Source organism: Anser cygnoides, chromosome 1, assembly GCF_040182565.1.
Source record: "Anser cygnoides isolate HZ-2024a breed goose chromosome 1, Taihu_goose_T2T_genome, whole genome shotgun sequence".
Lineage (NCBI taxonomy): Eukaryota > Metazoa > Chordata > Aves > Anseriformes > Anatidae > Anser > Anser cygnoides.
In genome coordinates, this window is record NC_089873.1 from 149,795,734 (window position 1) to 149,808,234 (window position 12,501).

The window sequence follows — 12,501 nt, forward strand, 5'->3', positions numbered from 1 at the left end:
CTGCCTGCTTCTGACAGTACTCTGGACAAGAAGCAAAGTCACCCGAACTCAGAGAAAGAATATTTGATGTTTTACATGCTTTAGATCAGGATATTTCTGCGTGACAGTAACTAAGTATTATCTGTGAACCAAGTCTGTGTTCTTAAATAAATTTAACTTCTTCATTCCTCTTTCAGAATAGCGATGCTTTTTCTCCCCCTCTTTATTCAAAAGGTGTGCAATATAAAGCCTTTTTCTCCTCAGAAGAATGAAAAAGTAAATCACTACTCAATTTATGAACAACACTTCATCAGACAAGCAATCAACTGTGTTGTGTTGTCTCCCCTCCCCCAAATCAAACTGTTAAAATCAGATTCCTTACCAGAGTAATTGCATTAAAATACTCTAAAATTTAGAAGCTCGAGTATCTATACCTTTAAGGCAGCCATATCTTGCTTAAAGTCTTCTTCATAAATGCGAGCAAGAGCTACTGGCGATATATTCATCTGAAAAAAAAGATCAGTAAATCAAAGTGGTAACATAAAATACTGCAATCTTTTATCAGGCAGTTAATAGCTAATTGGATGACTTACAGAGCCCCCAAGGTAAAGAGTCAGAAAGGCTTATTAATCTAACATTCACAGGAAGGGGATGCAAGTTATTTATAACTTAAAAGTAATATTTCATTTAGGCTCCTGAACTAGCAAAATATTAATAGATAACTTTTAAGAGAAAGCAACAGAAGATTAAAATAATGAACTCCTTCCCTCCCCCGTTATTTTCCTCTTGAGAGGGTCGTCTTCCATTTGTATCTACAAGATATACTACAGTGCACAGATGTAAAATTCATTCAACTTATTGGCAGGGGACGCCGATACCACCTACTTGTCAGAAAGACAGATCAGAGACTTGCAGGATAAGACAGGATATTAATTTGCAGTGATTAAGAAAAATAAGATATTTTAGCTGATTGTATTGAAATATATGAGTAACAATCAGGGAAAATTAACTGAAAGTCAGTTCCATATTTTGCCAAGTGCAGTAGTTCTCAAACATCTTCTCCGCATTTCTCATTCACAAGCTGACTGACAGGAACCGGGATCCTCGCAGAAGTGCACTCCAAAAGGAAAGAGGCAATTTAATCACATTAAGATGGCAAAACCTGCCCTAGCAGGCAAGAGCATGATATCAGTGTTTCTCAAATTCAAGTTTTATGTCTTCTCTGAGGAAAACCTACCAGGGAAGAGCCAACAGACTGCCACCCTCTCCAGCTTGCAGATAACTGAATCGTTAACAAAATCAATCCAGTTTCATTGCTTCAAGTTCATTACTGGAACATCTTCAAGGGGTGGATACTGCTATTCGCACAAGTTATTGGACTAGGCAGGAGTTCTGGTGAAGACCAGATGCTCATCTGGCAATGGAAGGAGGAAGATGCTCAGCTCAAAGGCATGCTTCTGCCTGCAGACCGGAGGGAGCGCTCTTTCAGCAATGGGATTCACCTCGACACACAACTCAGCTGCTTCTTTATCAACAGAAAGACAAAGGCATCTACAGGAAGATGGGAAAATTTCCGAACACAGAGATGCTCATCTCTTTTTCAAAGGACCACTCAGGGAATGTAGCATGCTCCTCAAAGACCGGATGCCCAACTTTCAGAATCCCCCTAGATGAGTCCCACCAGAGGTGAAAGAACAACGTCAGGCACGTTGATCCTAACACTGTAATACTTCAGCTACAAAGGTCAGCAACAACAGGTTGTACAACCGAAGTGTGCAGAGCAGGACATTCACAAATACACAAAAATGCTACATAAAATAGCTCTTCATAGAACCAAAGAATGGAGTAAATAAACATGCATTATTTTAAAACACCATCCCCACACAAAATAAAATGATGTTCTGATGATAAAGAAAAAATGTAAAATGCAGTCTTTTTTTTTTTTTTGGTGAAAGAGTACTGGCCTTAAACTGCAAATAAAAGGACTAAGGGAACAAACTTATTTCCACAAGAAAACGGTGGTAGCATTTTTTTGAATGCAGTGCATTTAACTGCAATAGTAACTGTTTACTTAAAGATTCAAAGAAAAGTGACACCTGCCAAATTCTCTGGCTCCAAGAAACTAGCTTAAAGCTTGAAACTGTAATTACAGTTCATTTTTATTTATGATCCAGAAGACATGTTACAGATTTCAAAAACCAATAAAATGTTCATCTGAAAGATGTTTAAAATGCAGAATAAATTCTTGGCATTTTAGGGTCCAAAAACATTTTTAAAAAATGACATTAAACATTCACCAAGCTCAGTTGTTAAAAAAGGCCTGATAAAAACCCATCTGAGAACTACTTACAGCCATAAAACCTTTAATCACCCTGAGAATTCAGTGAAAAGTTTGGTTGCATTGACTTATTTTTTTTCATTCTGTATTTTTATACTGATCCAGCCAGAAGGCCCCTGTCTTATCAAGCCTTACCCAAAGTGTCAACTTTCAAGCAGGCCGTGAACTCAGACAAGACTGAGGACACGTCTCAAGGTGCTGACTTTGCAGATAGACAGTGCTTGGCACCTTTCAGGAACTGCCCTCAACCCTGTATATCATCATTTATTGTCTTTAAAGATCAACGACACAAAACATTTTTTCAGAAAACAGCCAGAAGCTACCGGCTTGGGTTTGCTTTTGGGAAAAGATATGCTTCAACTCTGCTGATGGGTTGCCATGGGTTTTTCTTTTCCATTGGCCTTCCAGACAAGGCATAAGGCTATAAGAACACCTGCCCCAGGAGCAGCTAGAGGGCTAAAAATCTCAAAATGTATTACCTACTTAAAAAAAAAAATTTTTTTTTTTTAAATAACAACAACAAACTTAGCTCATTTCCCTACGTAACTGTATCTAGGAAATACCAAAAGTTTGGATCAAAGACTGTAGCAAATACCTACCTCATTGGCTCTTTTTATTATCTTGTCATCTATGTCTGTAATCCCCATCACCATGATAACTTCAGTTTCAAAAAAATGAGTCATTATCCTTCGGATTATATCAAACCTAACATAGGAGCTGGAAGAGAGAAACAAGAGCTTTTAAACATGCAGTAATAGGAATAAACTTTGATAAAAACGTCAAAGAGCACTGACAGCCACAGAGATATGCTCAATACCCTAATACTTGGGAAAAAAAAAAAAAGGGTCTTGAGTACATAAAATGCTTTTCCAAAATTAGTTCCAATCTGCACAAAAGTCAAGCAAATTTCAGTTGAACTGCTCTACCCTCTTCTGGCATTAGTGACACATTACAGCAAATTTTCTCTGCTTTCTTTTCTTGCATCTCTTTATGATAACACTGAGCTCTGTTTGAAGCTGCCTCTCAACCAGAGGACTTTTCCAAAGCAAGCAGTACAAAAGAGAGACACAGATCAGTTATCTTTAAAATAAAAAGCCCTCAGTCTGTACATGCCAGCAGGCTTCCAAAGTCCACCACACAGAGTGACATAGAAACAAACCAGCTCGTGTTAACTTTGCTTGGGGTCGAGTAACAGGTAGAGCTACAAGTAAGCTATTACAGTAACACCACAGATCTTTTCTGACAGCAAAGAAGAGCTGCTCCGGGGGGGTTATTTTATTTTATTTACAGCCGAGAATAAATTTTCAGTATCATCCAGGCTGTACGTGACGAAGCTGAACATTCAGCGCAGCCAGACGGATCCACCTGCACGCAGCGCAGGCCTGCGGCAGCCTTCTGCCCCTCACAGGCTCTCCGCTCTTCATTCTCAGAACATGCTTTGACTCCATAAAACCCAATTACTGTGCGAAATAACAAAAGGTGACTACAGGCTTGCACTCCATCCTGCAAGACAAGGAGAAACCTCAGCCTCCACTGGCTTTGAAGAAACCTGAGCGCACTGCACCTGCACAATGGAGTGACGAAAACCCCGAGGACCTGCAGCTTTCCATGGCACCCACACCACTGGACAGGCTGCACCCACTGTGTCTGTCAAAGCAAATGAGCATAAGCAAATACTGACAATGGATTTGCATCCTTCCCCTCAGCTGCGGGGACCAAGGCGGCGCTAAGATTCAGATTCTACGTAACAAGGACACGGACCTGGAGTGCTGCATTCAGCTCTGGGGACCCCAGCACAAGAAGGACATGCAAGTGTTAGAGCGAGTCCAGAGGAGGGCCACAAAGGTGATCAGAGGGCTGGAGCACCCCTCCCATGAAGACAGGCTGAGGGAGCTGGGGTTGTTCAGCCTGGAGAAGAGAAGGCTCTGGGGAGACCTTACAGCGGCCTTCCAGTGCCTAAAGGGGCCTACAGGAAAGCTGGGGAGGGACTCTCTGTCAGGGAATGGAGTGATAGGACAAGGGGGAATGGTTTTAAACTAAAATGGGGTAGGTTTAGATTAGATATAAAGAAGAAATTTTAGAGCGTGGTGAGGCACTGGCACAGGCTGCCCAGAGAAGCTGTGGCTGCCCCATCCCTGGAGGTGCTCAAGGCCAGGCTGGATGGGGCTTTGGGCAGCCTGGTGTGGTGGGAGGTGTCCCTGCCCATGGCAGGGGGGTGGAACTGGGTGGGCTTTAAGGACCCTTCCAGCCCAAACTATTCTGTGATTCTGTGAAGATTTCAGTATCTTGATGAAGAAAAATACTTTTCTGTTGTTGTTTGCACTGTGACTATATTAAAAAAGGCCTTTTGGAAGGTGGCACATGCTGCCAAGAAAAGAGATACTACTGAACAGCAGCTCACTGGGAACCATGCGCATCTCATGTTGTGACACAGTTCCAGTAGATTAAATTCTTCTTTAGACCTCTTTCAAAGGGACAATGCCAGTATCAAAAGCTTAAAACTGTATTTAATGGTTCTGCAGCTTTAGTTCCCAGATCATATACAAATTTTGTGCTGTTCCCTTTACTCTGATCTTCTGGCACAATTGATGGAAGAAGCACTGCAATAGCCAGAGCAGATCTCCCAACATCTCGGAAAGCTGGCTCCTTACAACTTCAGTACCAAAAAACTGCAACGAAAGAATCGGATCTAATGAAGGGGGTGCCACACCAGGCACAATGGCATGAAGGAACTCCCTCCTATTTGGGCTTATTCTTACCATGGCCAGGAACTGGGGTCCTAACCAGGCTGCAGCCCACATCAGCAAAATCCAAGCCAGTCTCAGTACTGAGGGAAAAGGTGGTGTTTTCTGCAGCTTTTTTTTTTTTTTTAATATATAGGATGAATTATGGATGCTGTCTGAAAACACATAGGGCACCTGTTTTGAAGTCTGGAAGCACAACATGCTAGAGAAAGTTGGATTATTTAGAGAAGTAAGAAATCTTAGTGGGGAAAAGAAAAATAGCAATGCAATGCTTTCCAAATTCTTGCGGAGCTCAAGCTCATTTCCATTATTCATGATCTGCTGTGTTTGTTATGCTCACCACAAATTAAATTGAAAAAAAGGATGGAAGAAAGGAATTCCAGTGATAAGATCAGATGCTGCAACGGTGCAACACCATGAGGGTATTTTATAGGAGTGACACTGTAGCAACATGCATCAATCCATGTGACTGTGCTATTTTCCAGGGTATTTCCTGATCTGTAGACTAACATTCATTTCAGCTGTGCCAACAAAAGCAATGTTCTTGTAGCTCTACAGGTAGGCCTAGTTACAAGGAAAAAATTAAAATTAAAAATAAAACATGCTCTGCCATACTGAACAGAGCAGCTGAGATGTCAACACCACAGACCCTGGGAGGGAACAGTTAATTCCTCACCTCCCGGAGGGTTCACCTGCTCAGAAGAGAGAGAGGAAGATCTTTAGCACAGGCATCCTGCTGTACTACAGGAAACACGTGAAGGCACTAAAGAGGCACCAGAAGGATGATAACATAGCTCCTTATCTGCATGACACACCACCGTGAATGTGATATTCAGCCCTAACTGTTTTTTCTTATCCTATACGTGGAAAGGTCAGGAATAGGCGGGACAGACATATGGCAAACTTTCAGACCGGGGAAGTTTGAAATTGTTAGTTTGGACATAGGATAAAAATGGATGGAAAAAATAGCAGGTCTTCCTACTCTTTTAATCAGGAGAACGTGGAGAACCACCGACTGAAAGAGACACCCAAAAGACACATAACGATCCAAGTTGAAGTCCTCTGGCTTTATAAATGCTGTACTCCAGACCCACTACACCACCTCGTATCTGTTCTAGCAGAGGAACATGGGCAGTGTGCATAGAAGTGGTATAAGCTGTTCCACTCCACAGCCCGGCTACGCAAGGCAATGCCCATACCTCTCCTTCCTCAGTACAGTCTGATTAGTGAAACTTTACGTTAAAAAAGCATCACGCACACGTACACGGAGGAAAGACGCTGAAAGAAAAACGCGAATAAGATCAAGAAAAGAATAGCTGTAATAACAGGAGTATTATTATATGTGATAACATAGTATTATTATATCTTAGCATAATTCGCTGTGCCAAAGCTATGCGGAATACCAACAGAGAGGAAAGTTTTTGAAGAGCCCGCTCTGCTGCAAGGCGAGGGCAGTCGTCCCGAGCAGGGCACCCTGCAGCACCGTGCACAGGAGGGCTGCACCCAGCCTTCTGGAAACGCAGCACGCGTGCTGTTCCCCCCGCTGACGGTATTAGTGAACCCAAAGGGGTAACGGGAACAGAAGCTACCCACATATACAGCTTATATATTCTCTGCTGGTATGACAGCAGCTAGCAGAGAGCTCGCTCCTCTTTCTCCCCACGATCCCAACGCATCCTCTGCCTGCGGGATTAGGAGACGGGGGCTCGGGAGCAGCCCGGATCTCCACGGGCAGCACAAGGAGCCGCAGGAGACCCTCCGTCCCTCCTCGCCCCTCCGTCCCTCCTCGCCCCGCTCGCTCACTCACCAGGCGTGCCCGAGGTGCGCCCGGTCGTACACGGTGGGCCCGCAGCTGTACCTGCGGAGACACAGGAGGCAAACGGCGCCCGTCAGCCCCCGGGGGGACGGCGGCCGGGCCCCGGGGCACCCCGCACCCGCCGCTACCAGGTGGCCACTCCGTCCCGGGCCAGCACCAGCGGCTCCTTGCTCCGGCTGCGGCTGTTGTACGCCACCACCCCGCTGGGGCTGCCCGCCGGAGGCACCCAGCGCCGCCGCCCCGCCGGCCCGCAGCAGCAGCGGCCCCGCCGCCATGTCGCCGGCACGGCCCCGCGCCGGCCCCGCCGGGCGGCCGCCGCCATTCCGCGCAGCATGGCCGCGGCCCCGGGCCCCCCGCTTCTCCCTTCTCCGCCCCTCTCCGCCGAGCGGGAGCCGCCGCCGCCGCCGCTAAGGCCCGAGCCGGGGCCGCAGGAGGGAAGAGGAGGGGTCGGGGAGGCTGTCACCGCCCCCGCCGTGCCTCGCCGTCATCCCAAGGGGACCCGAGCGGCGCCGGTGCCCGGGAGCCGCTTCCCTCCCCGGGTCGGCACAAGCCGGGAGGGTGTGTTCTCTGCTCAGGCTTCTCTCGCTCGGGGGTTTTGTTTTTCTTGACTCAGATCACGGAGAGGAAGCGGGGCCGAACCGGCTGGAGTGCCCGGATCTGCCCTGGAAACTCTGAGCTACTCACCTGGGGTGACTAAAGGTACAACGGAGCAGACACACGGGTTGCCAAAGGTATTTTTAAGCTGCTATTTGCTTCCAGAAGTAACTATTGCTCCCTACAGCTACCTGAAAGGAAGGTGTGGGGAGCTGGGGGTCGGCCTCTTCTCACAGGTAACCAGTGATAGGACTAGAGGGAACGGCCTCAAGTTGCACTGGGGAGGTTCAGGTAGGAAATGAGGAGACATTTCTTCTCAGAAAGAGCAGTCAGGCACTGGGACGGGTTGCCCAGGGAGGTGGTGGAGTCACCGTCCCTGGGGGTGTTCAAGGAGAGGTTGGGCCTGGTGCTCAGGGACATGGTTTAGTGGGTGACATTGGTGGTAGGGGGATGGCTGGACCGGATGATCTTGGAGGGCTCTTCCAGCCTTAATGATTCTATGAGCAGCTACCAAGGAAACAAGCGAGAACTGCACAAGCATATATAATATTTCCTCCCCCTACTCTCGCAGCTTCTGACTGAGTGACTTACTGAGATGGACACATACTTTTTTCCCCATATATACATATTTTTTTTTTTAACCTATTCTCAGTGAGTCACTCTTCTGTTAATTTCCCCAGCCACTGGGGAAAACCCACATCAGCTCCAGCCTCTGGCAAGGAGCACCACGGGTCTGCTGTCAGTTTTAGAAAGAGTCCTCGTGGTGTATTTTGAAGTTGACCTCCACCTGCTGCAACCCTTAGCCCTGTATGGTAAGAGTGAACCACCAGTTCCAGCACGCTCTGGCTGTGCCGCTCCCTACTGCCTCTCTCCCCACAAACCTCTGGTTCAGGACCGAGCCTTTTCTCCTTTCCCAGAGCACTGCAGTGCCCACCGGCTAAAGCATCTTGTTGGCCTCTGCGTGGAAGGTAATAGTGCATGATTGCAGCCTTTCTTGACCGCACACTGCAGAGAATAGGGTTGGCTGTGGTAAACCGCCTTGCAGAAATCCTGATATTGTGTTCTCTTGAATCTGCCAGGGACAGGTTTCTTAGATTTTTTTCTCATCTTGAATATGAGCATTTAAATCACTGCTTTCACATAATGACGGAAATCTATCTTCATCCAAACAGTCTGTCTGTATCTGGCGTAGTTGTAGAGAGTATCAGATATACGGCCCTACTACTGACAGATGTTTTGTGTTCTTTTTAATATACAGTTATGTTCCACAATGTTTTTCATTTATCAATGAACTTTTGATTAGATAAGAAACCTATTTTATGGGCTTGCTATTTTGAGACTTGCTAGGATAAAACTAAAGATACCATCCAGTAACCTTGTAAGTGTTTGCTTTAGATGTTTCTCAGGAAGCTAATTATTTCAGTTTCCATAGTCGGATGGTTTTGATGTCTTCACTATTCAACACACATCCTGTTAAGAGTTGTCTTTAACTCTGTTGTCTTCTTTGTTCTGTACAGTGCCAAGCACTTTAAGAGAGGCCAAATCAATACTAAGTAACAATGGATGTTTTTTTAGCTGTAATTCCAGGTTTAGCTGTCATGGATGAAACTGCCAACAGATTAGAAGAACGGAGAAACTTTTTCTTTCCCTGATGGTTTCAGAAGGCTTAGTGCCGCTGGTATTCCGACTAGCTTTAATTTAGCATTTAGTCTAGAAATGTCTATGTCCTGAAAATAAAAAAATAATAAAAAAAAAAACACATTATTTTCTGAGGGTAGTAAAGGCTATACAGTTATTATTAATAATAATAATTTAATGCCTGAAATAAGCAGTTAACATTGTTAACACTTTAGATTTGGTTTAATGCAGCAGAATAAATTCATTGGAACTGTGGAAAGTGTCCTGCAAGCAATATATTATAACCATAGCTGATATATTATAACCATAAATTATGTACATTAGGAAAAACTAATAGACATTCTCAGAAACAGCCTGTGGCTGTAAGCACACCTCAACTTACGACACCTATAACCACCTCCCTTCCTGATACCCTTATTCCTATCTTTGAGCATGTGGAATGGGATCCTCGTCTACCAGAGGGGCAGAATAGTAGCAGGAAAGGATTTTCTGCCTCCATCAGGAGACTTGTCTTCTTTGCCACCTGGAGTGGAAGAAGATGCCTTCAGACGTTGCCAGCAGCTGGAGCCAGGGGACCAGATCGATACCTGTTACTTCTGTATTTTCTGCTGAATAGTTAGTAGGAGGTGCAGTATGCAGGGGGGTGAATCCCTTAGTCAAAATCCCAATGAGGTGTGTCTATCAGAACTTCAGGTGAACTGTCGTTTCAAGGGGGCACACACATATTTAATATTGTCAGCTCATGTTTTCACCTTTCTCATAGGAGCCATCAAGGCTAAAACTTACTTCTCTTAAATGCAAGCTGAAACTCTAAGGTAAGGCTGTGACTCCAGAATCCCTTAGAATGAGTTGATATATTTTCTGTACCTTTGTATGCAGGAAGGCAATGTTTCCCTTCTGGGCTTGACTGAAAGGGAAAAACTGGTGGAAGCACGCACGTGTTGCACGTCTGCAATGTTTCTGTGGTGGGCAGGGAGGATCTCTGAGTGTTCTGGCTCACCTGGCTCCTCATGTGATTTCCAGTTTCCAGTCTTGGGTACGCAGACCAGGACCACATGCGAGACTGGTCCCCAAAAGGTGTGTAGTATCCACAGGCAAATCCCAGAGCATGCTTTGTATCTCAAGTAAAGAGCAAATAAAGCTTATGCTACAAAATCATTCTTTTGTGTTTATTACTGGGAGATACATTCTTTGTAAAGTTTACAGTTTCCCAACGTATTGCTTGGGGTGCTACATTTATCTTCTTAAGAATTAAACCACACTGTCTTAGAATTGCTGACAGAGGAGAAAAGCAGCATTTGTTGGGTTAACAGGAGCATGTTTCTAGTATCTAGTCTGATTCTAGTTCAGGAACCTGCAAAGGAATCTGGCCCTGAGAAGGTAAAAGGGGGGAAAAGGCTGTGAAGAAACACTACAAACCAAAAGGAAAGATGAGCTAAATCCACTGCAGGGGACTGAATTTATTCTTAGAACTCTGGAGTAGTCTGTAATTACAGACACATTCCGATTTACATTTTATAGCATTTTTTTATTTTTACAAAATTTACAAATTCTTTTTGTCTAAGAATCCAATTTAGTTTTTAAAAGGAGAATAAAAGTTGTTTCATGCTTATTACAAATGCGTGACTCAGATATGCTGTAAATGTTGAGTGGCCATTCCCCCAGAGTTCAAGAAGAGTATGTTTTATAAAGATGATAAATCATCTTGAGATACCTGTGCTAAAAGAGTAATTTTGGGGAAATGAAATAAAACTGCAAAAGAAATCTCAGGATTGGTGGACATAAAGAACAGTTAATGAAATAAACTTTCTTGCTCTTACCAAGAGCCATTAGGCCTGGACCCTGAGTTCTCAGCACCATTGCCGTTCAGTCGACCTATCCATCAACTGCTCTAACAGATGCTACAAGTTTTTCATCAGAAGTATTTGGTTCCTATGCTGCAGTTTACAGAAACAAGCTGGGTATTTTGCATGAATTTGGTCGGAGGTCGGATGGGTGTCTTTGTCGGTTGTTTCCAGCTGTTGAGGTGCATCTCCTCTGAACTCATCCTGGGATTGTGGAGCCCATGGAATAAGCTCCCCTCGATCTGTGTCATCTCCAGTCGTACTTCTGCCTTGGCCTTGTACTGCAATGCACAATTACTGGTTCCAATCAGCATTTTTAGGGCACTTTTAGTGCCAGTGCTTATTAGGCTCATGAAGTGCGACAGGTGCAAATGGCAGCAGCCAGAAAACACGTGTGAAAGAAGTAGTGAGGTTAACAGTCTCAAGGCAAGCAAAGAGATGGGGAGCTGTATCCAGTGAAATGCCTGCTTTCTTAAGTAGGACTTAAAGCTATTTATTATTTTTTAGAGTGGAAGGCTTAGGTTAGGTAAGTGTTTGAGAAGTTCTTGAGCCTTTCCTGGGAAGCAGCAGAAGGACAAACTCAGCTAGATTTTTTTTTCCAGATTTTAGAACGATTAATCCTGTATAATTTATGATACAAGCAGGTATTTCTGGCCCAAATACTTGTAAACGGTATACGCTGTCCACTGATGCCTGTTGCACGAAAGTACAAACTATGACTTGTCTCCTGGCCTTAATACCTGCAAAATTCAACTCTGCTCATCTTTCCTGCCAAAATTCTGTGGTTTTGTTTCAAAACTTTCAACCATAAGCAAGATTAATAGACTTGTAAAATTCTATTATCATCTCCCATGTAAGTATGAATGTAGCCTCGTAAAGAACAAACACAAGAAAAACAAATGTGACTGTAGAAGAAAGGGATTAAGCTATTAAATGGTGAAGAAACGGCAGTTTATTAGAAGGAATAACTCATATGAGTTGTCTGTATCTATAAAGTATAATGACTAATGATCAGAAGACACTATCTTTTCTAATAAAGAGGGACACCGCTGTAGTAATTACAGAGTATTTCATACAGCAACATTCAGCTAAGGTAGAGAAAGAGAAGGGGGGCAGTATTTCTTATATGTATATACATGTAACTTCTTATATCCTCAGTATCTGCATTTATGGAATGTATTCGAAGGTTGTGAAATGTATGCTGCTCATATTAAGAATTGTGAACGTTATGCTGATGAGCTGGAAGAAACATAATTACTGGAATATTTATGTTACATAAATATATGATAGATATACAAAATATGTTACAAAGCAGTTGCATGATTTGTCGATCTGGTTGCAGGTTCCCCTGATTCTCACTGCTGTGAGTTTAGATCTTTAGTATCTACTTTTAGATCTACTTTTGAGCAAATTAGTGAAGACTAGCAGGCCATGACTACACTTAAAAGTTGCACCTATTTTTTTTTTCCTGTGATGATTGACAAAAGCTCTTGTTCAGCAAATTAGCGGGGACGTTTATGAACTGATACCTGATTTGTACGTGTAATT

At 43.9% G+C, this 12,501-nt stretch overlaps 1 protein-coding gene and 1 long non-coding RNA gene across 7 annotated transcripts in view; one reads left to right on the forward strand and one right to left on the reverse strand.

Moving 5' to 3' along the window:
- The window catches only part of CARS2 (cysteinyl-tRNA synthetase 2, mitochondrial), a 36,574-nt gene extending 29,363 nt beyond the window's left edge, over positions 1-7,211 (reverse strand). For 3 of the 5 annotated variants that reach the window (XM_066985592.1, XM_066985584.1, XM_066985604.1), the window contains exons 1-3: positions 6,869-7,152; positions 2,917-3,034; positions 414-485 (exon numbers count right to left, since the gene is read on the reverse strand). In XM_066985592.1, the coding sequence (XP_066841693.1) occupies positions 414-485; positions 2,917-3,034; positions 6,869-7,152 (474 nt within the window). Of the gene's footprint in view, positions 1-413; positions 486-1,216; positions 1,441-2,916; positions 3,035-6,868 lie in introns of those variants that run through there. The other 2 variants (XM_066985602.1, XM_066985605.1) reach the window with 2 other exon arrangements.
- Positions 7,212-7,398: 187 nt separating this feature from the next.
- Positions 7,399-12,255, forward strand: LOC125184989 (uncharacterized). Of its 2 annotated transcripts, XR_010827044.1 has the most exons (3): positions 7,399-7,608; positions 8,152-10,186; positions 10,936-12,255. It is a non-coding gene; the product is annotated as an uncharacterized lncRNA (long non-coding RNA). The 2 variants fall into 2 exon arrangements; XR_007169727.2 differs by having other exon boundaries at positions 7,399-10,186.
- Positions 12,256-12,501: the final 246 nt, after the last annotated feature.